This window comes from Rhinatrema bivittatum, chromosome 1 (assembly GCF_901001135.1).
Source record: "Rhinatrema bivittatum chromosome 1, aRhiBiv1.1, whole genome shotgun sequence".
Classification (NCBI taxonomy): Eukaryota; Metazoa; Chordata; class Amphibia; order Gymnophiona; family Rhinatrematidae; genus Rhinatrema; species Rhinatrema bivittatum.
The window spans coordinates 135,218,026-135,243,428 of NC_042615.1; the positions used below are offsets into that span (position 1 = coordinate 135,218,026).

The 25,403-nt window shown below is 45.0% G+C and overlaps 1 protein-coding gene across 2 annotated transcripts in view; it reads left to right on the forward strand.

Annotated features, from left to right (window-relative positions):
* Nucleotides 1–25,403, forward strand: part of LONRF1 (LON peptidase N-terminal domain and ring finger 1) — a 150,776-nt gene that overhangs the window by 68,655 nt on the left and 56,718 nt on the right. For both annotated transcript variants that reach the window (XM_029587204.1, XM_029587202.1), the window contains 2 exons: nt 8,073–8,169; nt 11,735–11,849. In XM_029587204.1, the coding sequence (XP_029443064.1) occupies nt 8,073–8,169; nt 11,735–11,849 (212 nt within the window). The remainder of the gene's footprint in view (nt 1–8,072; nt 8,170–11,734; nt 11,850–25,403) is intronic.

The following is a 25,403-nucleotide window of genomic DNA, read 5'->3' on the forward strand; positions in this document are numbered from 1 at the left end:
ATGGGCACACGCACATTCCTTTTAAAACTACCCTGTCAGATTCTTTCTCTCTTTAAAAGAGATTCAAAAACAGCTATTCTCAGCCTGTTAGGGTTGTGTATGTGTAAAAAAAAAAAAAAAGCCTGAAGATGTGGTTGAGTTCTCATCAGATAAAAGACCAAAGCCCTTTTACAGTCCAGTGAATGGAGAGTCTTTTCCTCTTTATATGCATGATGCTTTGGAAAACATGAAAAAAACCCGCAATTTGATTCAAATGAAAAGTTGAAACCATTTTTAATAGAAACTCAGGGAGAGCACTGAGCAAGATCATTCTTAAAATGCAGGATATAAAAATTCAAGGTCTACTGGATGATATATTCTCCATATATGATTATGCCTTCTTTGTTTTAACACACATCCTTTTCTAGAATTTATTCTCCCTAACTTCATCCTTTGCATTTCCCTCCTAATATCAAATATATGAATAGAGAATGTTGGAAAGAAACAACATATTTTCACCAGGTCTATATGATCATTCTACAATTAGTTTGACTTTATATATTCCAGCAGTTTTACCGAAAAGACTGTAGATGGCAAATGCATATTAATCTCCTAAAAGATAAAATGAGAGAAATTACTGAATCTGAGACAGAACATTTTAAGGACAATTGTGTTGTACCCATTAACCATCTGTGATATAGGAAAAGCTGTAATTCAAGAAATGTTCATATCTAAAACATTAGCAGTTAAGAAAAAAAAATAAATTGTAGCCTTAAACTGAGAGAGCAAAGATAAAGAAAAATTACTGTCCCTCAATAGCAATCTTACAGAATTTGGTCAGGACTAAATATGAATACAATTTCATCTGAAGAAGTGAAATGCACCTTTATGTTGCACTATATTTAGGTCTAACACTAATGGAACTAATTGTCTTATGTTAACCTATCATTTTTTTTTTTTTTTTTGTAAATATCTTGTTTGACAAGGAAATACTAATACCGACCACTCATACAATAAGTTATAACATTCTGTAAATGTTTATTTTAAATCCACAACCATGTAATAGAGAGGGAAAATTAAAGTCTTCAACTCTTTTTCTGAGGACAACGATATCAGAATAGAGTACCTTGTGTGTAATCCACTGTCTCTCGCCCGCAATAGGCCTCAGACAGTATCAGCTGTCTCGGCACTATATTTCCATCATTTATCATTGCCTCATAAACGTTTCAACTTGTCCACCAATTATTTTATTAATTTTTTTGTGTTTTTTCATAATACCCATAAATATTTATCCCACCATTTTATCATATTAAAAATCAAATACTTAGCTCCCACTGTAGCGTTCACACATTACCCAGTATGGACCATGTTTCGGCCAGCACAGCCTTCATCAGGGGACATCCTAAAAATAAAATCAAGAACAAAAAGTTATTGCTGCAACCCCATCTAATACTCTTTCAAACATCATCTACCTACATTATTGTTATTAATTATCCCCTATTACAATGTTCAAAATATTCAAACACTCACTGAGGAGAAAGCAAATCATTCTCATAGACACCCAAGCAGATCAATGGCGCCATGGCGTTCAAAGGAATTCTCTCTTCATTTCCTCTTGACTTTATACATACGTCACAACTTCCACCGGAAATAACCATTACTTACATGCCAATCAAAGTACCACTCCACTATACAGGGGATAATTAATAACAATGTAGGTAGAAGATGTTTGAAAGGGTATTAGATGGGGTTGCAGAGAACTTTTTGTTCTTGATTTTATTTTTAGGATGAGGGAATAGTGGTGAAGGCGTACAATTTGTAACAAATACATAAGGTGTCCCCTGATGAAGGCTATGCTGGCCGAAACATGGTCCATCTTGGGTAAATGTGTGAACGCTACAGTGGGAGCTAAGTATTTGATTTTTAATATGATAAAATGATAGGATAAATATTTATGGGTATTATGAAAATAAAACACACAAAATTAATAAAATAATCAGTGGACAAGTAGAAACGTTTGAGGCAATGATAAATGATGGAAATATAATGCCGAGACGGCTGATACTGTTTGAGGCCCATTGCGGGCGAGAGACAGTGGATTACTCACAAGGTACTCTATTCTGATATCGTTGTCTCAGAAAAAGAGTTGTTGAAGACATTATAAACAGTGATTAATTTTCCCTCTATATTATGTGTTGTGACTGTCGCTGCCCGACGTCTCCACTACGCCCACCTTACCTCTTTGGCGACTCCCTCTTTGCCTGTTGGAAGTTTGGCTGCTGCGGCGTCTTCTTGCCATTCCCCTCCGGTGTCCCCGGACCGGCTAGACGCTGCACTCCGCCATGTTTCCCAGCAGCCTAAGGGCACGTGCGCGGCACGGCTCCGACTCAAGAACCAGCAGTGGCGCGAACCTCAGGGGCGTCCCCCTGAGGTGACGTCATCCTCACCGGATATTTAAGGTCTCTGAAATCGCTAACAAATCGAGTTAGCAAGGGCTTTCCTCCAGATATCAGCGGCTGGGATTCGCTCTCCGCATACCTTGCTACTCTGCCTCCTCAGACTTACCAGGGGTACCCGCTTCTTGGGGGCCTCGCTTTCTCTCTTGCTTTTCAGATCGCAGTCTGGAACCGGTACTCGCTCCTCGAGGACCCACGTTCCTAGACTTGCTACTGCATACCACTTCTGCCAGGAAGTCATCGCTGCCTACAACACCAGTGAGTTTCCATCTCTCTCTCAGAGCTTTCCCTGGAACCAGGTACTCGCTCCTCGGGTGCTACTTCATTCCAGCTCCTGGGCTACCTCCATGAAACCATTGTGTGAGTGTTACCATCAAGGTTCTGTTCCTGAACTCTGCAATCCCTGCCTACTCACTATATTCAGTTTCTCTACAGCTCAGTTATCCAGGATCGCTGTTCCAATATCTCTGGGATTACAGCCCAGCCGGGCATTTCCAGCTCACTACTGCCACCTCTGGTGGTTCGATATACTGTTTAATAAAATAACTAGTGTGTGTCTGTCTCCATACTCTGAGCCTGACTGGTGGTCCCTCTCGGGATCTTCCCCCGGGGGCAAGGTCATCTGCTACCGGCCCAAGGATCCACCCACAACTACCACGAACACTAACAGTATGGTTGTGGATTTAATTTTGGGAGGAGTTGCTTCTTTGTTAGTGATTTGATAACATTTTATTTTCAAACATTTCCCCCAACTATCCTCATCCCATTCCCTCCCTCCCCTACCTCTCTAAAAAAAATTTGATACCAATTTATCTAGATTCCTCAATACACTAAAAGTACTGATGGGTGGCATTCTCCTGGCATTTGGTCATTTTCATATCTGTCAGATGTCACGTTTCTATTAAGCAAAAACGCCACCAATAATCACCTCTTATAGAATGATTTCACTATAACCTCTGTGTAATTGGGACATGAGAAGTGGTTGCTTTGAGATAAAAGATTTGACATGGCTTTAAGATTTAAATTGTTTTAAAAAAGAATTCATGCAATATAAAACAAAAAAAAAATGTGGTTGGAGGAAGATTGCTAATGATTACAAATGAATGTATTACCCAGTTTTTTGGGGACAACAATACGAAATATGAAACTTTCCCTTCCTTGTTAAAAAATTTTTTTCTTAATTGTTTGGGTAAAATAATTCAATAAAGACAAAAATTAAAGGTCAACCCTGCATGGGAGGCTGGAAAGCCTGAATTTAAATGCACAGAGGTTATGGTGAAATCATTCTGTAAGAGGTGATTAAATATGCAAAAACACCACTAGTAATTTGATATTCTCTTTCTCTGTCTCTCTCTGTCTCATTATAGTGCAGTTATAAATTAGAGACTTTGGCTGTATAGCTGTTTCCATTTGACCTATAAATTGTACACTTCTGTCTAAAAAAAAATTTCAGTACAATAACTTATTCTATTCTGAAATATTGCCTATAATAGCTATTTCAAAACTCTCATCCAAGGAATACATTTTTTCCGTGGACAAATAGCCACATAAGTGGGTGACATTATCTAACAGCACCAGAGAAATAAACTTTTACAGCTCTTGAAGACTAAGTCTTTTGAGCATATGCAGGATTTTCCACGCTGCCATCCCCACACAAGCTCCTTGTCTTTTCAATTTGCTGTAACGAGCAGTTGTAAAGATTGGCAACAGCAGAGAGAGAGCTGAAAATCTTAAACTTTTTCACATTTTCTTTATACACTTTTTGTTTAAATTTACTTTTTTTTTTTTTAATTACATAAAAAAAAAGTCTGCAAAATCACTTAAATTAAGGAAGAGCCTCTTCAAATAATGTGAGAAATGCCAACACAAGAAGGATTTTCAAGATCTACACTGAATTTGTCTAGGTCCTGAGCTTTTGTGTCTCTGTAAACGCTGAGGTAAAAAGCTATGAAGCTCAAATAAGAGCTTTCTTCAGGCGATGATAGGGTTAGTCCTTCAAAAGGACATTCAAAGTAAAGAAAACATGATGAGCCAGAATCCCAGTAAAGATCGTAAAGAGTCTGCACCCTATAAGAAAAGACACCAAGCTGAGGAAACTGCACTGAAGAAGGCACTGGAAAAGATATTGCCATTGAATTTGGTGCCGATATCTAAGTGTCCATCAACTGATCTGTTACATAAGGAAAAAAGGAAGGCATAAAAACATAAGGCATTGTTAATTAATCAGGTCCATTCTTTACCCCTGTTACCAGAGGCATTTGTTCAGATGATGTATGAAAACCTTACAAGACTAAATCTGTACCATCAACCTACACTAATATTGGAAAAGATCTCATCTCATTGCAGCTTTCTAATCAAAATACTGTTCATTCTTGTAATCAAAGGAGTCCACCCATAATAGTTCTGTATTAGGAGGACTGAGAACTTTTCTTCTAATGCATGCAAGGAATCATCTGCTGATATACTATGAGAACCATCGCCTGAACCTCAAAAGTAATAGTATACTGTGTATGACATGGCTTATCTGGCTTTCCTACAGAAAATGCAGAGAATATCCGTTTCCAACTTAAAACCAATCAAGAAATGGAAGATGTTTTCAGGGGTTATTTATTCAACCTAAAAAAAAAAAAAAAGGTAAATACTGTACCTGGTTAGGTTTTATTGGTTCGTCAGATCAAAAAATGGAAGAGTCTTTTAACTCTTCTAGTGACTAAAAAGCTGACATAAAGTACAGAGTACAATAATGCTCAGGTCACTTGAAAGTTTAAATTTCCATATGACTCCCTTGTGGCAGAGTCTGCAGTGAGGAAGGCTTGAAAATCAAGCCGCCTTTTCCTTTTCCCCAACAAAGGAATCCAGACTATTGGATTCCTTTGGGGAAAAACATTTTCGGCCAGCCATTCTTCAGTCTAGAATGACAGGACATCAAATATAAATGGTTCAGGGGACTGAGAGGAGAGCATTTTTCCATCCTTGCTTCCTGTACCTTTGGCTGCCCGATGCCTGCTTCAGCTGAGTTCCCTGACTGTCCCGGATGTCATTTACCTGGGACGTCAGGAGGGGCCTTTAAATTTCAATGTGCTACGGCTTTATAGTTTATTTAGGTTTTCTATACCATTACATCAGTCGTAAGACCATCATAACGGTGTACAATTAAAATGAAAATACAATAGTGTCATGAGTACAATTAATAACTAATACCATAACGTGTTGGTAACATTAAATTATTCTAAAACAATAAAACATTATTACATCCTTTAAATATAAAAATCATAAAATAAGATCAATAAGCTAAAAAGATTACAATATAAAACTTGCTGGTTTATTTGTCATGCCTCTGTATATGCACATGTAAAAAGCCACGTCTTTAAGTCTGTTTTAAATTTCTTAATATCTGTCTGCAATCTTAAGTTGGTTGGCAATAAAGGCCTGCAATGGAAATCGTTCTGTCCCGAACCTCACTGAGTCTTGCTGATTTGATTGTTGGAACAGACAAGAGACCCTTATTACTAGATCGAAGGTCTCTTTGTGGGACATGTAGGTGTATAGAGTAAGCCATTCTGTGTTATTTCCGTGTATTATCTTATGCAGAATGCATGCTACCTTGTATTGTACGCAGAATATTAAGGGCAACCAAAGTAAAGAAATCAGTACGGGGGTAATATGCCCACACTTTTTTGTTCCAGTCAAAACGCGTGCTGCTGCATTCTGTAGGACTTGCAAAGGCCTAATAGTGCTGTTAGGGAGGCCAAGCAGTAATGCGTTGCAGTAGTCTGTGTTTGATAGTATCAGGGATTGTAATACAGTTTTAAATTCCATTGGTGCCAAAAGAGGTTTAAGCTTTCTGAGGGTGAGGAGTTTAAAATAACCCTCTCTTATTTTTAGTGCGATATGCTTTTTCATTCCTAGTTCTGTATCTGTTGTTATCCAAGGTCTCTAACAAAAGCGCATGGCTTTATCTTTGAGTTATTTTTAAGGCAAATAGGTTGGATGTCTCTTACCATGAATTTATGTTCCAATAAAAGTATCTCCGTTTTGTTAGTATTTAAGATCAGTTTTAATGGTTCGAGTAATTGATTAATCGTGTTGAGGTACATTGATACAGTTTTTAAGGATTGATCTATTGAGCCATTGATGGGTACAAGAAACTGTATATCATCTGCGTATATATAAAAATTAAGTCTTAACCCTGATAAAAATAATGGCAGACAGGTAAAAGATAAACATTAAACAGTGTTGCAGAAAGGGTGGAGCCATGTGGCACACCAGTTTCTAATGGGACATTGTTAGAAAATGCATTTTTTATTTTCATTTGAAACCTTCGATAATTTAAAAAGATGTAAACCAATTTAAAACAAAGTTCTGTATTCTGATTTCTTTGAGACGGGCAATTAAAATTCAGTGATCCACCGAATCAAAGACAGCCGACAAATCCAATAACACTAAAAAAAATAAAATAAAATAAAATATAGAAAAAAAAGTAGCTCTGGCCAGAGTCAAAACCCCTCAAAATTGTATCTGATAGATTAAAAGGGATTCGGTATTAAAATTTTATCTAAAACCGAACTGATTTGGAAATAAAATATTATTTGATTCCAAGTAATTATCTAGTTGTCGATGTACAACTTTTTCTATCAATTTTGATACAAATGGAAGATTAGATATTGCTCTGTAATTGACCACTTGTGTAGCATCAAGCTTAGGATTTTTGCCTTCAATTATTTCCAAGTAAGTGCTCTCCTCATTAATTTCTTTGGTTGCCTTCCCATCTAGCTTTATGGGGACGAAGAGAAAGGGTACTGTTTGATTCCCCCCCCCCCCCCCTTGATCCTTCAGCTCCCCCTTCGATGTCCCAATTGATCATTCTGGGATTTCAATCCTCAAGCTCGAGTACCCCTTCAGGGCTGATTTAGCCAGACAGGTCTTCTCCTGTCGCTTCTATGAATTCCATTTCTCTCAGCCCTGACCTCCGTCCACCACCTGTTTTAGAACCAGTGCTTTCTCCGCTTTATGGTGCTGGGCCAGCATTTTCAATTTCGGACCCTTCCTTTCGGACTAGCCACAGCCCCTCGCACCTTCACCAAGGTGATGCTGGTAGCAACAACGCTTTGGAAAGAGGGGGGTCTTGGTGCATCTATATCTGGACGACTGGTTTATCCGGGCAAAATTGGAAACTGTCTTCAGTCGGTCAGCAGAGTTCTCGAGATGCTTCAGTCTCTTTGCTGGGTCGTAAACCTGGCAGAGTCATTTGTCTCCGACTCAGTCCTTGGAATACCTGGGCGCTCGGTTCGACACTTGTCCAGTATTCATGAGTACATTTTCAATCAACTTGTCTACCAGATTGGGTAAATATTGAAAGAACTTTTGAAATCCTTTATCTTTGGATATAATTTCAAAACCAAGATTTGGTTATGAATACATATCTAGTTTTTATAACTTTTTGGTTAATATAATAATTACATAAACTGATATTTCCCAGAAGGTCACTGGGGCACCTTTGAGTAATACATTACATACAATTTTAAACTTTCAGCTAGAGGTCCCCTCCCCCTTTACAAATCTGTCCTGCACTCCCACCCTCACTTGTACTTTGCATTATTCTTAAATTTTGGTATTCTGCTTTTGTTCTTGCTGTAGGAACCATTGATGGGGATGCTGCATACTCACGACTTAGTCAAACTGTTCCTGAGGACCTAATTGATGCATCTGATTTCGAGTGTGCTCTGTGTATGAGGTAAATACTAGTTTCCCCTTTGAATACTAAATACAGTAAATATAACTAGATGTGAATATCTAAGTGAACTGCAAAGTATTTGCGGAGGGGTTAACATTTAATCAAGAAATATAATTCTATAAGGATAAACACATTGAGTCAATACACAGGGCAGAATTAATGGTCATTTTAATCAGTTCAGCCAAAAATATTTCAGAAAATATATTAGCATAATTACATGGTTCCAGCTATATTTCACTGGCTTCCTGTAGATCTATTGAGGTCAGTATTCAATGTCACTTATTTATTTATTTAGCGTTTTTCTTAGCCAGATAAGTTTGAACATATACGGCTAAGTGGGGCTGTTTTAATATTAGGCCGTGTTCAGCAGCCGCCACTTAACTAGATAACTGTTTATCTAACTAAATAGATATATGGCTTAGTGGTGGGCGAGATGAGGGCATAGCTACATATCTTGTTAACAAGTGCTGATATTCAGCCTTATTAAGCTAAATTGTCCGGATAAGTTAGACCTGCCCAATAGAAATGCCATGTTGAGTCAGACTAAGGTTCATCATGCTCAGCATCCTGTCTGGGATGTTGGGCATGAATTAGACCTATTTCCTGTTACTCATTCCCTGAGATAGCAATAGCTTTCTTTAGTTTGTCAGTGTTTCCCAACCCTTTGCAGGAGGCACACCTAGCCAGTAGAATTTTCAGGATTGCAACAATGTACATGATAGATTTGCATACCCTAGGTCTCCAAGGTATACAAATCTATTTCATGCAAATTTTATTATGGATATCTTGAAACTCAACAGGTTAGATGTGCCTCTGAGAGACCAGCATTTCCCTAACCCTATCTGACTGTTTATGAACTTTTCTCCAGGAACTTCCTTGCTATGCTAGTCTCCTTGCCTTTTATCTTTTTTTTTTAATTCTTTATCTGCTTTTCAGTTTACAAAAATTCATCATTTTTGCAATACAGAAAATGGAACAACCAATTGTAATATTAGAAGGAAAACAAAAAAACCCCCAAAAACTAGATGAAACTAAATCCTATCACAATTACTTCACCATCTTTTGTTATTGAAATATTTCCATTTACCCAAAAATCAATATCATTAATGGGACAACTCCATGGAATTTTAAGAGAGAATTACAGGAAATAAAATATTCAAAAGGAAAATGGCCTTTACATGCTCTTGCCTTTTATCTTAAGTGGGGAGGAATTTTGAGGGCATTCTGGGACAGAAATGAATACTTTAGATGTGGCCAAGAACAGGGTTAAAGTTATCTAGGAACATGTTCAGGATAACGTTACCGTAAGTGGTAAAAAAGAAAAAAAATGGACCTACTGGCCCTACCTTCCACCCGAGAGACAAATGTTGGGCTTGCTGGCCAAGCCCCCCAAAATTTTGCAAACTGTTGAATGGGGCCATTTGCCACTTTCCTGCCCCACCAGGCATTCTCCAAACTTTTCTGTCCAAACTGAGGGGGTTGGCGACTATTGGCTTCATTCAATATCAATTTCTGCAAAATCTTTGGGAGGGGGAATCAGGCTGGCAGGTCCACCAGTGGTCTTATTCTGATTATGGCATGGGGCAGGCAGGCCTGCTTGACGTTTTTTTTTTTCTCTCCCCTCCCCGCTTGCTACTTAATTAGCTATATTCTTTGAATCTAGCTGGATAAGGTAAAGTTAACCAGGTATGTGTACCTGGATAACTTTTTTAAATTAACCAGCAATATTCAGATGCAACCAGTTGGGTTTCAGTTATCTTGCAAATGTAACCCAATAGCATTCACACAAGGGTTTTTTTTTAAATGCTTTGCATCAACCTTTTTATTAGCAACTTGAATACCAGATCAAATTGAAAATTGAAATTGGGTGAGAAGGCAATTCATACCACCCGTGCATTACTTAAGCATCAATTTGCTGGGTATGCTTCAGATCGCTCTTAATCATAACGTCTTCACCATACTGTATACTCTTCATATTTTTTAAAACATTTTTAAAGTCTTTGCAAATAAAAGAATAAGTAAGATTAACGTTACCTCCTGCTACATGCTTAAGCAATGTAGAGCTCAGCCCGACATGGCAACACATTTCGCTTGTTGCTGCTTCAAGGGCATCTGGTCAAAGTTGTACTTGACTTTCCAGCAAATTAAACTTTGAATCCAGTCTGCACAAATGCCGGTTTGCTCTTGTTACTGTCATTCTAGTTTGATCACGGTAACAGAGTAAACCAGCATTGGTTACCTGTACAATCCAGAATCTATTTTAAAGTATTAACGATAATATTTAGCATCATTCATTTCAATAACACCGGCTTATTAGGAGTGACACTACAACCACACAATCCTCAGAACAGTAAAATCCCAAAATAAAGGTCTACTGTCTATTCCCACAATAAGGTTTACTCATCTTTCCCAAACAAGAGATTTAGTGTTTTCAATTTCAGGGCTAAAGCTCTGGAACTCTCTGCCTGGGGCATTACGTATTTTACCAGACAGAAAAATTTGAAATTGTATTAAAAACATTGCTATTCAAAAATGCTTACAATTTAACATAAAACAGAATAGATAAAACTACAAAAACAAGAAGGACAAAAGATAATCAAATTATGAAGAATAAACCAAACCAGGGAATGCAAGTCTCAAAACAACTCACTGGCTAAAACACAAAAATTATCATTTCATGTCAGTTACCTATACCCTTAGCCTTATGCGCTAGATCAATTAAAATACACTAGAAAACTTCACTTGATGCCTGCCAATGAGTACAACCTCCTTAACCAGTTGTTTCAGTTATAACTATGAATGTCACTCTGTAAACCATTGTGATCTATACATGGAATGATGTTATATAAAATGTCTAAATACGTTTGTGCAGACTGGATTCAAAGTTTAATTTGCTGGAAAGTCAAGCACAACTTTGACCAGGTGCCCCTGAAGTGGCAACAAGCGAAATGTGGCACCATGTCTGGCTGAGCTCTCTGTTGCATAAGCGTGTAGAGGGAGGTAACGTTAGTCTTCCATTTTCTTTTATTTGCAAAGACTTTCACTTTTTTTTTTTTTGAAAAGTTTTTAAAGTATACAGTGAGGTGAAGACATGATTAAGAGTGATCCGAACATACCCAGCAAATTGGTGCTTAAGTAACGCACGGGTGTTATATTCTGCCTTCTCACCTAATTTCAATTTTCAATTTGATCCTTTTATTCAAGTTTCTAAAAAAAGGTTGATGCAAGGCTTTTAAAAAGAACTTGTGAATGCTGTTGGTTTATATTTGTTTAATAGGTGTATTATACATTTATGTTGACTCAGTAATAGGAGTAATTTTTTTAGTTATCTTGCTGCGTATAGTTAGATAATTTTATTCAAGGATATTCTGCAGGATGTTTATGTTGCTGAATATCCCTAATAACTTAAGGCCTCATTTGCTAAACATAGATACAGAATGGGAGAAAAGCCTTAATAGATATGTTATCCATTTCACCAATTTTTAAATATTGAACTTTTATTTTCCTTTCTAACATAAGCATGTTTTCTTTATGAAATAAAGTTTTACCCTTTTTTTTATTTCAGGTTATTTTTTGAACCAGTGACAATCCCCTGTGGTCATTCCTTTTGTAAGAAATGTTTAGAGCGCTGTCTAGATCATGCTCCACAATGTCCCTTGTGTAAAGAAAGCTTAACAGAGGTAAATGCTTTTGAATGCCCCATTAAATTTTTGACCAGCTTCATAGATATCCGGTTTGTAATAACAAAAACAATTCATAAAATTAGTTAAAATGATTAACTTAAATCAGTTAATGCAGGTTTTAGCTTAATATCTTAATATTTTATTTACTATACTGCAATGATAGTTTCTTAGAGAACAAGCAGGATGGCAGTCTTCATACATGGGTGACTTCATCCGATGGAGCCTGACATGGAAAACTTATGTCAGTTTCTAGAACTTTGAGCCCCTCTCAGCCTGCTCTGGCATGCAATATACCACGCATCCAGTAGGGATGTGCATGGTTCGTGTTCGGGGTGGACCATTTCGGTCCACTCCCCAAACCCGAAAATTTTTTTCCATTAGTTTTCGGAAACGGACAGAAAAAAAAAAATTCATTCCAACCCTCCTGACACCCCCCCCCCCCCCCCCAAACTTACCAAAAAGTGGGGGTCCTGGGACTGATCTCCCCCTCTCGGGCCGTTGGCTGCCACTAATCAAAATGGCACCGGTGGCCCTTTGCCCTTACCATGTGACAGGGGCTACCGGTGCCTTTGGTCAGCCTCTGTCACATGATAGGAGCAATGGATGGCTGACGCCATCTTAAAAAATGGCAAACAAATGCACCTCCCTAGCATCCAGTCTCTTCTTTTCCGCTGAGCCCAGTGGTCTCACAGCAAAAAATGTATCTTTATTTAATTTTTTTTTTTACTTTTTTGAAGCTTTTTCTGGCGTCTTTCACTTTTTTTTTTTTTTTTTTTTTGGGGGGGGAATACAGGATTGCATGGTCAACACAGGGTCCCTCTTTCTCCCCCCCCTATCATTTCAGTTCATTTTTTTTTTTATACATCAGCATCTGTCCCCCATCGATACAGAGTTGCATGAGCTTCGGCTGTAATGCCCCTGAAGCAACCCCATGATGAGGAGCGCCAGTCCTGCAGGGATCCCAAGAGTTTGCCACGGCCTTTACTGGTCCTGATATCCACCACAGAGCCTCCTCTTGATTCCAAAAGAGGGTTTGGTCAAATCTACTGGCTCCCAGTCAGTCCTGGCATTGGCAATCTTTGAGGAAGAGCTGGAGAAGCATGTGCAGCTGGCTGAAGAGAAGGCATTTCGAGGCATCAGCATAGGGGCACCGACAGAACCGGACCTGCCATTGCTCTAATCCCTGCATGTGCTCATCTGAGTGCCATAGACATCTTCACTGGTGAGGATGATGGCCCTTGCAATCCTTGGGGAGATGTTTCAGATATCGGATCTCAGAAAAGCCAAGCACACTCAGACCCATTCCTCTGTGCCCTCTGGGAAGGATCAGAGCACCATGGATGCTCTTGGGAGAAAGTGGTATGTTTATCCTCTGCATAGCGGCTTACCAGCTCTACATGGGCCAGTATATGCAGGCCATCCAGAAGCAGTTACTGGAGGTGGCCGAGCAACTGCCTCATCAGCAGGACACTCTCTCCAGTCACTTGTGCACAAGGGGATGTGGAGTGCAAGAAACAGTCTGCTCGACCTATGATGTTTTTGAGACTGCATCAAGGGTCTCTTCAGCAGGGATTGGCACACGCAGACTCACCTGGCTGCGGGCCTCTGCTCTCTTCAGGAGGTGTAGGAATGACTCGCTGACGTGCCGTGCACAGGAGAAAATATCTTCAGAGTTAGTGAGGGATGCAGTAGCCCAAATTTAGGACCACCATGCAACACTCCAGCAACTCTCCACTGGTACTTGGGACCAGTCATCCTCATCCAGAAGGCCTCTGAGATCTGGCCACAGGAAGTTACTCCCACCCGAGGAGAGGGGGAGGGTGGGCGATGGGCAGGGAGCTGCTGCGGTGCCAGCAGGTCCCTCCTCTCCCTGCTTGTTCTGGTGGGGGGGCGGGGGGAAGCACGCCTAGCAAGTCCCAACTGGGGCTTCCAGTGCTGCAACCTACCTGGCCGTGCTTTGCCTCTGGCGTCGCCACCGAAATCTTCTGATGGAGCCTGGCACAGAAAACTTATCCTAAAGTTTTTAGAACTTTCACTGAGCCTCTCTGACCACCCTTTGTAAAAAAATCTTAAGTCTAAGTCAACCAAGTTTGGTGTAATTTGTCTTAATTTACTGATGTGCAGGGAGCTGCTGTGGTGCCAGCAGGTCCCTTATTTATTTTTATATACCGACATTCTTGTATAATATACAAATCATACTTTAGTGACTTATCCACTTTAGACAAGATTTTTTACAAAGGGTGGTCAGAGAGGCTCAGTGAAAGTTCTAAAAACTTTAGGATATGTTTTCTGTGCCAGGCTCCATCAGAAGATTTCGGTGGCGACGCCAGAGGCAAAGCACGGCCAGGTAGGTTGCAGCACTGGAAGCCCCAGTTGGGACATGCTAGGCGTGCTCCCCCCCCGCCCCCCCACCAGAACAAGTAGGGAGAGGAGGGACCTGCTGGCACCGCAGCAGCTCCCTGCCCATCGCCCACCCTCCCCCTCCCGAACAGAAAATTGTGGCGGCGACACCAGAGGAGCTTGCCCCTTTGTGTGCCCCTTCATGCACGCATGAATTCAAGCCCAAAATGTCTATATAACACTATCATATCCTTCTAGCCTATAATCTTCTGCGTGCCTGAAATAGATTGTCATTGCACTGCACTGAAAAGTACAATTATGGACCACATGTACTTCATTGAGCCCATAGTAGGACGGGACGGGGCCTGAATGGAGATTTAAAGAGTGCTTCGGGTAGGAAGCAAAGAAAGATCACAAACCTGGTCATCCCAAAGATAAGTACTATCACTTCCTCTATCTCATCCTGTCGTCTACTCTGCTTCTATTAAATGCTCAGTGTGTCAAAAAAAACCAATCCCTTTGATTAACGACTTACTAGAAGATCTACAACCAACTATATTTTGCATCACTGAAACCTGTCTGAAAGATAGTGTACTGCTAAACCAAATTTTCCATCCTATGAGGTATTTCACTTTCCTAGACCTAAACAAAAAAATGGAGGTTTATTAATAATCTGTTTAAAAAAATAAAGTGGCAATTTTAAAATCTCATCAGCTAAACATAAGACTGGTCTGTCCACCTGGTGTACTATAAAAAGATTGCTCATCACTGATGGAAACACTTTAGTGAATAATTCAATCACCAGAATCTACACTAATTATAGGAATCTTTAACCTCCAGGTAGACAAAATATGGAGAACCATAACTTGTGAAACGTTTTTAGAAGCAATGGAAGCCCTGGGATGGTCACAAATAGTCTCGAAAGCACTCATAAAGCGGGCCACAGTCTAGACCTCATATTTGCTAATACAAATAATTGCCTAATCAATACCTCATGCACGATATTGCCCTGGTCTGATCACCACTTGATAAAAGCAGACAACCAAATCCATAATAGTACAGTTAATAAGATTACATTCACCTTCAGGAAAAAGAGATGGAAGTACTTGCTGAAACAATAGAAAATAAAATCTGTGAACTAAATCTAAACAATACCACATCTGCATTTGATTCATGGGATAAGATAGTCAATAAAGAAGTGGAGATGAGCGGTATACACACTGGTAACAAACCATATGTGAGCAGTATAGCTCTAAAAGTTCTAGGATTCTTGGAGTGATGAGAATCAAAACAGTGAGAAGTATCTCCAAATAAACGAATCCTAGAGAAACAATGATGAATCCCAAGGAAAATATAAATCTTCTCTTACAAAATACCATACACTAAGGAACAAAGCAAAAAAAAAATTACTATGCCAAACAAATCCACAGGGTTATATTTAACTCTAAACTGCTCTTTGAGATTGTTTAAAAAAAAAATTTTAATTAAAGACCGTCATCTGCCATATCGAGAAACTACAACTTCACAAATACCTCTTGCAACGAATACACCACTGCACTCATAGACAAAATCAATAAGTTGAAAAAACAGTTCACTAACAATCCTCCAAAAAAATGCACCTGAAGATTCAAATGACATAGGTAAGTGCTCCACATTCGACACTATCAAAAATGGAAACAGTAATATTGCTAAAATTAAACCTGCTTCTCACCCATGTGACCCAGTATCAGCCAGTTCATTGAAACAAGTACACCATGTTATCACTCCGACAATCACAACCTTAATCATTCACTTGAGAAGGAATTATACCACATGGATTAAAACAAGCGGTCATAAAGCCAATCCTAAAAAATAAGTCTGGCAGGAACTGACAGTTGGGACAACTATTGTCCAATATTCAACTTGCCATTCCTAGCAAAAGTTCCTGAGAAATCAGTATTATCCCAACTTGTAAATCACCTGGAAGATAAAAATATTGTATACCCAAATCAATTTGAATTTAGGAAACGTCACTCAACTGAGACATTACTTCTCTCATTAACAGACTCTGTCCTATGAGGGCTTGATGCAGATGAATCCTATTGCCTTCTGTTAGTTGACTTTAACAGCAGCCTTTGATACTGTGGATCATAGCCTGTTATGGCATCAGATGAGGAGCATAGGGATCGATGGCACAATTCTCAGATGGCTCACTTTATTTCTTTCTAAGAGAACATTCCAAGTCAAACTAGACAACCATTTAAAACACTTTACAGTGTGATACAGGGGTCCCTCAGGGCTCAGCCCTCTCAGCAACCTTATTCAATATTTACATGCTCCCACTATGTAAATTGACTATTCTAGGAATAACTCTTCTTGTATGCTAATGACTTAGTTTTGCATCCCATTCTCCAAATCTTTTGAAAACACAGCTTCCCTGTACGTACCAGGATCAGTCCAGACGGTGGGTTATGTCCCCCGTCCAGCAGATGGAGTCAGATCAGAGCTCGAGAGTGTCACCTCATCTACCAGCGCACCCTCTGCTGGAGCTCAGTATCTTTCTGACTCCAGCAGATGCGAGTTGGGGAATTCAGTGCTTCCCCAGTGTGACAGGTTTTTGGTTTATTTTCGTTCTATTAACAGTTCTTCCTGTCATTTTGTTGTGTCTTTAACAATTTGGATCAAGTTAAAAAAAAAAAAAAAAAAAAAAAAAAAAAAAGTTGAAAAGTAGTTTAATTTCTGAGGAGGCGTGCTTTCCTCTGCTCTGCCTCCTCCTGCGCTTTCCTCTCTATACTTCGGGGTAAGTGTGGGTTTTTTCTTTTCAGCTGTTTGCTTTGTTGTTTTGGTCAGCTTACCGGCCACTGAGCACTTCGGTCCCGCGGCCCGGCAAACTTTCTCGCGGGCCTGGGCGCGCCGGCAGGGGGATTCCCGCCGGTGCAGGGGGACTCGTTGTCGGGTAGGGAGAGGCCTTTCGGCCCCCCCGTGGTGCGATCTTGTTTTTCGGCCCCCCCCGAGGCTTTGATTTCGCCGGCACGGCTATGCCGCGATTCTCCCGGTGTGAGTCCTGTGGAGACCCGGGGTCTCGCTTTTCGCGGGAGGGACTCTGCCCCCGGTGCCTTCCCGATGGGGAAGGTGAGGCGCACACTTCGGGGGCGTTTCCGACGCCATCCTCGCCACAGCCCGGGAAGCGTGGGCCGGCCACCTCTTCGCCGAGGGCGGGAAGGGCGGCCATTTTAGATGAGGATCCGTGCGCTGCCATTTCGCCGGAGGATGAGGACTCAGTTAAGGGGCCCCCTCGCCTACACCGATGCCCCGAAGAAGGTCGGCCTGCTCATCTGCATCAGGGGGACCCGGCTGCGGCTGCTGTGCCTCCCGGGCTGCCATTTTTTTCTCCGGATTTTATTTTAAAGCTGCATACTGCCTATTTGCAGGGCTTGGCAGATCCGGGAGGTGCTTCAGCCGGTCCCACGGCGCCTAAGGTTCCTAAACTTGCGCTCGCCCCTCCAGGGTCCCTGCCTCCGGCTGGGGCAGTTCCCGGGACCTCGGCCTTGCCATCTCAGCCACGGCTGGTAGGAGCGGCTTCCCCGTCGGGGTTTGACCCCTCGGATCCTTCGGACCCTTCGCCCCAGGAGGGACAGGCGGAGGGCGACGATCCTCGCGCCTTGCGAATTTTTCATAAGGAAGAGCTGGAGGATCTCCTTCGGCAGACCCTGCAGGAGCTGGATCTGGATCCCCCACCGGACCCTCCGGCACCGGTGGCTCCGGCGATCGCAACATCATCAAAGAAGGGGGACCCAGTGTTGGCCGCTCTCAGACCTCGGGCAAAGGCTTTCCCAGTACATGAGTCTTTCCTGCAGCTCCTCACAGGGGAATGGGACGTCCCTGAGGCGTCGTTGAAGGTTTCCCGGGCCATGGAAAAATTATATCCCTTGCCGGAGGATTTCTTGGATTTCATTCGCTTTCCGAAAGTGGACTCTGCGGTCTCAGCGGTGACGAAAAGGACGACAATTCCCGTCACGGGCGGAACGGCCCTACGGGACACGCAAGACCGCAAGCTGGAGACGTTTCTCAAGAGGGTGTTTGAAGTTTCGGCCTTGGGAATGCGGGCCGTCATGTGTACTTCTTTGACTCAGAGGGCCAGCCTTCTCTGGGTTCAGCGGCTCTTGACGTCCCAGCAGTTGCCTCCGGAGGAAGCCGCCCAGGCCGACAGCCTGGAGTCCGCTGTTGCTTATGGGGCGGATGCCCTGTATGATCTGTTCCGGGTGCTGGCTCGATCCATGGTTTCGGTGGTGGCGGCTCGGAGACTCCTCTGGCTGCGTAATTGGTCTGCGGACGCCTCGTCCAAATCGAGCCTGGGATCCCTTCCCTTTAGGGGGAAGTTTCTATTTGGCAATGATCTCGACGAAATCATCAAGTCGCTGGGGGAGAACTCGGTACATCGCCTGCCGGAAGACAGACAGCGTCCTTACCGAGCGTTTGCTTCCACTAGAACCAGGGCTAGAGCACAGCGGCGTTACAGGTCGTACCGACAGCCTGGTTCTCGCGCAGCTCCCAGTAGATCGCAGCCTTGGTCCCGTTCCTTTCGCGGGCGGCGTCCCGCGAGAGAGGCCTCGGGACAGGGGAATACCTCCACCAAGCCTTCCCAATGATGCCAGAGCGACCCACTCCTCCAGCCCGCCCATTGGGGGCAGGCTCACGGCATTCTTCGAGGAGTGGGTAAAGATAACCTCAGACCAGTGGGTGCTGGACACCATACAACACGGTTACGCCTTGGAGTTTGTCCGTCCGCCAAGAGACAGGTTCGTCTTCTCTCCTTGCGGCTCCGATCTCAAGCGGATGGCGGTTCAACAGACGTTGGACCGGCTCCAGGACATCGAGGCTATTGTTCCCGTTCCCTCCGCCGAGGTGGGCTCGGGCCATTATTCCATCTACTTCGTAGTTCCCAAAAAGGACGATTCGTTCAGACCCATATTGGACTTAAAGGAAGTAAACCGCTCACTACGGGTCAGTCGGTTCCGCATGGAGACGTTGCGGTCGGTAATTGCAGCAGTCCACCAGGGGGAGTTCCTGGCTTCTCTGGATCTGACAGAGGCGTACCTACACATCCCTATACGTCCGAACCACAGACGATATCTCCGCTTCAAAGTTCTGGATCAGCATTTTCAATTCCAGGCTCTACCTTTCGGTCTCGCGACGGCGCCTCGAACTTTCACCAAGATCATGGTGGTGGTGGCGGCGGCCCTTCGGCGGGAGGGGATATTAGTACATCCCTACCTGGACGACTGGCTGGTGCGGGCAAAGTCCTTCTCGCATGGACAGGCTTCGGTGTCCAGAGTGTTGGAGATGCTTCGCTCTCTCGGCTGGGTGGTGAATCTGGCCAAAAGTGCCCTAGTTCCCTCCCAGCGCTTGGATTTTCTGGGGGCGACCTTCGACACTCAACAGGGCATGGTCTTCCTACGAGCGGACAAGGCCCTCTCCTTGCGGGAGCACATCAGACACTTCGCGTCTTTGCCGGAACCCACCGCTTGGAATTATCTACAGCTTCTGGGAGTGATGGCATCCACCATAGACATGGTTCCCTGGGCATTTGCACACCTACGCCCGCTGCAGGCGTCCCTGCTCTCTCGTTGGAAGCCGTTGTCACAGGAGTATCAAGTGATTCTGCCTCTTCTTCAGTCGGCTCGCGACAGTCTAGAGTGGTGGCTGGTCCCGGCTCACCTGGCTCGCGGCGTCTCCCTGGAAGTTCCATCTTGGGTGGTGGTGACCACCGACGCCAGCCTCGTGGGGTGGGGCGCCGTCTGCGAGCGCAGCGCCACACAGGGGACATGGTCTCCGGTGGAGGCGACGTGGCCGATCAATCGTCTGGAGACCAGGGCAGTGCGCCTCGCTCTCCAACGTTTCCTTCCCCTGCTTCGGAACAGGGAAGTACGGATTCTCTCGGACAACGCGACTACGGTGGCTTACATCAATCGCCAAGGAGGAACGAGGAGCGCTCAGGTTTCAGCCGAAACCACGCCTCTGATGGCATGGGCGGAACTTCACCTGGCTCGGCTTGCGGCCTCTCACATTGCCGGCGTGGACAACATTCAGGCAGATTACCTGAGTCGACAAAGGCTGGATCCCGGCGAGTGGTCTCTCTCCGACGAGGCGATGGCTCTACTGGTTCGTCGCTGGGGAACCCCCCGCCTGGACTTGATGGCGACCGCGCTCAACGCCAAGGCCCCGCGCTTCTTCAGTCGCAGAAGGGAGCGGGGGGCAGAGGGGGTGGACGCTCTCGCTCTGCCATGGCCAGAAGGTCAGCTGCTCTATGTTTTTCCTCCCTGGCCCTTGGTGGGGAAAATACTTCGCAGAATAGAGAATCACAGCGGCCCCGTGATTCTCGTGGCGCCGGAGTGGCCGCGTCGGCCGTGGTTTGCAGACCTGCTGCACATGTCGGTGGACGGGCCGATCCGTCTGAGTCATCTTCCCCGGCTCCTGCAACAGGGACCGGTATTTTTCGAACAGGCGGCACTCTTTTGTCTTGCGGCCTGGCTTTTGAACGGCGCCGCCTCCGCCGCAGAGGCTATCCAGAGGCGGTAATCTCCACGATGCTCCGGGCGCGCAAGCCTTCCACTTCCGTAGCCTACGTTCGTGTCTGGAAGGTTTTCGAGTCTTGGTGTATCGACCATGGAGCCCGTCCCACGGAGGCGACGGTCCCACTGATCCTTCAGTTCTTGCAGGACGGGCTGGATAAGGGACTGGCATATAATTCTCTCCGAGTGCAAGTCGCGGCTCTGAATGTCCTGGTACAGACAACAGTCTCCCTGCCCCTCCAACCGGATATCGCACGTTTCCTGAAGGGAGTTCGACATTTACGGCCCCCGGTCCGGGATCCCTGTCCGTCGTGGAGCCTCAACCTGGTTCTTCGAGTACTGGCGGGCGCGCCTTTCGAGCCTCTACATGGCACCTCGCTGAAGGACCTCACTATGAAGACCGTTTTTCTGATAGCGATCTGCTCTGCCCGCCGCATCTCGGAACTGCAAGCGCTCTCCTGCAGGGAACCGTACCTACGCATTTCAGAAGCGGGGATCTCGCTTCGTACGGTACCATCTTTCCTTCCGAAGGTGGTTTCCTCCTTCCACATGAATCAGACTGTGGAGCTTCCAGCGTTCTCTCCCGCGGATGCAAAGTCTCTGCGTCATTTGGACGTCAAGCGGGTGCTCCTACACTACCTGGAGGTTACCAATGACTTCCGGGTTTCCGATCACCTGTTTGTGCTCTGGTCGGGGCCTAAAAAGGGCTCCGCCGCATCAAAGACGACCATCGCCCGCTGGATCAAGGATGCCATTTCCGCGTCTTACATTGGGTCCGGTCGGGATCCACCTAGGGGCGTCAGAGCTCATTCTACACGCTCTCAAGCTGCGTCCTGGGCGGAGTCTCGTGCGGTCTCTCCACAGGAGATCTGCCGGGCGGCGACGTGGAAGTCACTGCATACCTTCGCTAGGCATTATCGGCTACACCTGCCGCCTTCGGCTTCTGAGCACTTTGGCGAGCAGGTTATCCGAGCAGGGCTCTCAGGGGCCCACCCGGTTTAGGGAAGCTTTGGTACATCCCACCGTCTGGACTGATCCTGGTACGTACAGGGAAAAGAAAATTATTCCTTACCTGCTAATTTTCGTTCCTGTAGTACCATGGATCAGTCCAGACGCCCACCGCTTTGGGACTGGGAGCCTCTGCTCGGCTTTGTGTCTGTAGCTGTCTCTTTCTATATTCTTGCTATGGGGGTTGGTACAGCTCCTCACAAGTTTGACTGTTGCGACCTAGTTATGGGTCGTCCCTGTTCTTGTTCTTGGTGTTTACTTACGCCAGTTTGTTTGATCCAAATTGTTTTATGTTTCTTGCTCGTTTTTGAGCTTTGTTATTCATGATACTGAGCTCCAGCAGAGGGTGCGCTGGTAGATGAGGTGACACTCTCGAGCTCTGATCTGACTCCATCTGCTGGACGGGGGACATAACCCACCGTCTGGACTGATCCATGGTACTACAGGAACGAAAATTAGCAGGTAAGGAATAATTTTCTTCTCTATACGGTCTACATATATGAAAACAATACAAGAACTATCGCAACTCAAACGAAAATTCCTGTACATACCCAGATCAGTCCAGACAAGCAGGTTATGCATCCCTGCCAGCAGATGGAGGCAGAGAACAAAACCTTGAGACACTGTTACATAACAGTGCCACCTGCAGTTCCTCAGTATTTCTCTGTCTCCAGCAGATGGTAGAGGTGCTAACCTGCCGTCTGATTAAATTCAAGTCGAGAGACAGATCAACTCCCATCCCTCAGGTGGAGCAGGGCGACCGGGGGGTTGGAAACCCGTGGCTGGGGTTCGCTCTCATCTGGCCGGAGGTCCTGATAGCCAGGAGACTGACTCCCTCAGAACCACTGAGGCCTGCACCAGCCTGTCAGGAAAGTACCTTGCCTTTTTTAAGCTGCTGTTTTGTTTGTTTTTTTTGTTTTGTTTTGTTTTTAAAAAAAAAAAAGCGAGAGGGGTGTTGTCTTTTTGCAGCAGCTTCAGAGAGCAGTCTGTGGTGAGTGCCTTGGTTGCAGCGTGGGCTGCTGGCATGCCAGGAGGGGAAGGCGAGGATATGCTTCTCTCCCCTCTTTCGGGCCCTGGTGTTGAGGGAAGTCGCAGCTGTTTATTTCAGGACTGCGGATGCGGTTTCCTTTCAGGTCCCTGATCTCTTGGGGTGTGGGGCTGACGCCGTTGTGTTTGTTTCCTCGACGGGACCATTTGATATTTCTTTGGAATTTCCGCGCACTCTTCTACCATGTTTGGGAGGGCGGCCGATGTGCGCTGTGCTTGCCGTGTGTGTGGCTTGAGGCCTCCTGGGCGTGCCAGCGTGTGTGATTTGCCTGTGGAGCTGCATAAGAGATTGGTTTACTGTGATTATGGCACCAAAACAGTGGGTAGCGGCCTGCAGAGCCTGTAGAATCTAGTCTGCTCAGCTGAGCAGCAAAAATTTGGGCACTGGCTGCCAAGTAGGTGGTGAAAGGGACCTCTGGGTTCCATAGGGAAGAGGGCCCTCTGTTTAGTGTGCTCCCCTTCCCTTCTGTGCCCCCGAGGAGATCTCAGGGGGTACTTGTGCCAGGTGGAGAGCGTGTACAGGACTCTGTGCTCAGCACAAACCTGCTGGATGGGCCTCCGCCTCTGTCACCTGTGGTTCAGGAGGACTTCAAGGGGGAGTATAGATTTGGGGGCCAGTCTCTCTGATCAGGGGGCTGGGGACCCAGAGGATTTTTCTCTGGAGTTTATTCTGCTCCTCCTCAAGGCCTTTCTAGCAAGGAAGGGAGCGGCTGTGAAATGGCCGAAGAGGGCTCCTGGGCGGATGTCTAAGATTCCTAAGGTGGTTTCTTCAGGGGGATTCAGTGACCCGTTGTGTTGTCTGAGTTTGGGTCGAGCAAGTCTGGAGCCTGACCCCGAGGCGGAGGACTCTGATGCAGTTTCGGAGGATCATCTTCAGGTGCAGGACGCAGACCCAGATGTGGACACGGATACAGCCCTGGACGGGAATCTGGACCCGAATGAGTTGCCGGTTTCAGAGGGTGATGATCCCCACGTAGTCCGCTTGTTTAAGAAAAAGGAGTTATGTCCCCTCTTTCCTCAGGTTTTACAGGAATTGGGAGTGAAAGTGGCTCAGGAAGAGTCGGATAGTGAGGGCGTGAACCCGGTCCTGGATGAGCTGTGGGGGCCACCTAGTGCTTTTCCTTTTACTGAAGAAGATTCACAAACTGGTGAACAGGGAGTGGGACTCCTGACCTTCAGGCCCTCTTCCAGGAAGGGCCATGGCTAAGCTCTATTCCCTGATGGAGGAGACCTTGGAGCTCCTGCGATTCCCAAAGATGGATGCGGCGGTTTCAGCAGTCACCAGGAGGACAACCATCCCAGTGGCAGGGGTGGCTGCTTTGAGGGATGTGCAGGACCGCAAGTTGGAGATTCAGTGGAAGCAGCTGTTTGAGGTGTCTGCATTGAGTCTCCAGGCTGCAGTTTATGGTAGCATGATGCAGAGAGCGTGCCTCTGCTGGGTGCAGAAACTTTGGGAACCGGCTTCTTCCAGGGATAGGGTTTCCCTACATGCTACGCACTTGGAGGCTGGTACGGCCTATGTCGCGGATGCTCTTTATGACCTGGTCTGCACCTCTGTTAGGAGCATGGTCTCGGCAGTAGTGGTTCGCAGGCTGTTGTTGCTCTGAAATTGGTCCACGGACATGTCATCCAAGGCCCAACTGTGTAATCTTCCTTTTCCTTTTAAGGAGAAACTCCTGTTTTGGGGAAGATTTGGATCAGCGGTGAAGATTTTGGGAGAGTCCAAGGGAAATAAGCTCTCTGAGGACCGTAAGTCCGGCAAGAAGGTTTTTCTGCTTCTGTCCCGGTTTCGGGATTAGAGTAGGTTCTGTTCTGGTAAGTCTGCCTCAGGCACAGGGGCTTAAGCAGTCAGGTGGATGTCAGCAGTTTTTTCGAGGAACCCACAGACCCGCCAGGGACGGTGCCGGTCAGGGCACCAGTGGTAGCAAATCCTCACAGTGAGGCCAGCCTTTTCTGTAGAAGGGGGCAGATTATCCAGCTTTTATGAGGAGTGGGCAAGGATTACCTCGAACCGCTGGGTGTTAGAATTGGTTAGTGATGGTTGTGCACTAGTTTTCTCGTCCCATCGGGTAAGCCTTTCTGGAGTCCCTCATCTCCCAGAAAAAGCGGGAGGCTGTGCAGGGGACTCTGCAGAGGCTGTTACGCCTCAAGGCTATCGTGCCAAATCCCAAAAGAGGAACAGGGTTGAGGACAATATTCCCTTTACTTTGTGGTGCCAAAGAAGGAAGGCACGTATCTCCCCATCCTCTACTTGCAGAAGGTGAACAGAGCTCTAAGACTGCCGCATTTTCGGATGGAGATGCTAAGGACAGTAATGGCGGCGGTCCGCAAAAGGGAGTTCTTGGCATTGGACCTGACAGAGGCTTACCTTCATATCCCCATTCGGCAGGAACATCAAAGGTTTCTGTGTTTCAAGGTTTTGGGCCAGCATTTTCAATTTCGGGCCCTACCTTTTGGATTTGCCACGGCGCCTCGGGCCTTCACAAAGGTGATGGTAGTGGTGGCATTGGCCCTTCGAAGAGAGGGTGTGTTTCTTTGCCAGTCATCCAAATACAAATAGACCAAGGAAGAGGGTCAGGTCAATCCAGACAGTTATGGTCACCTT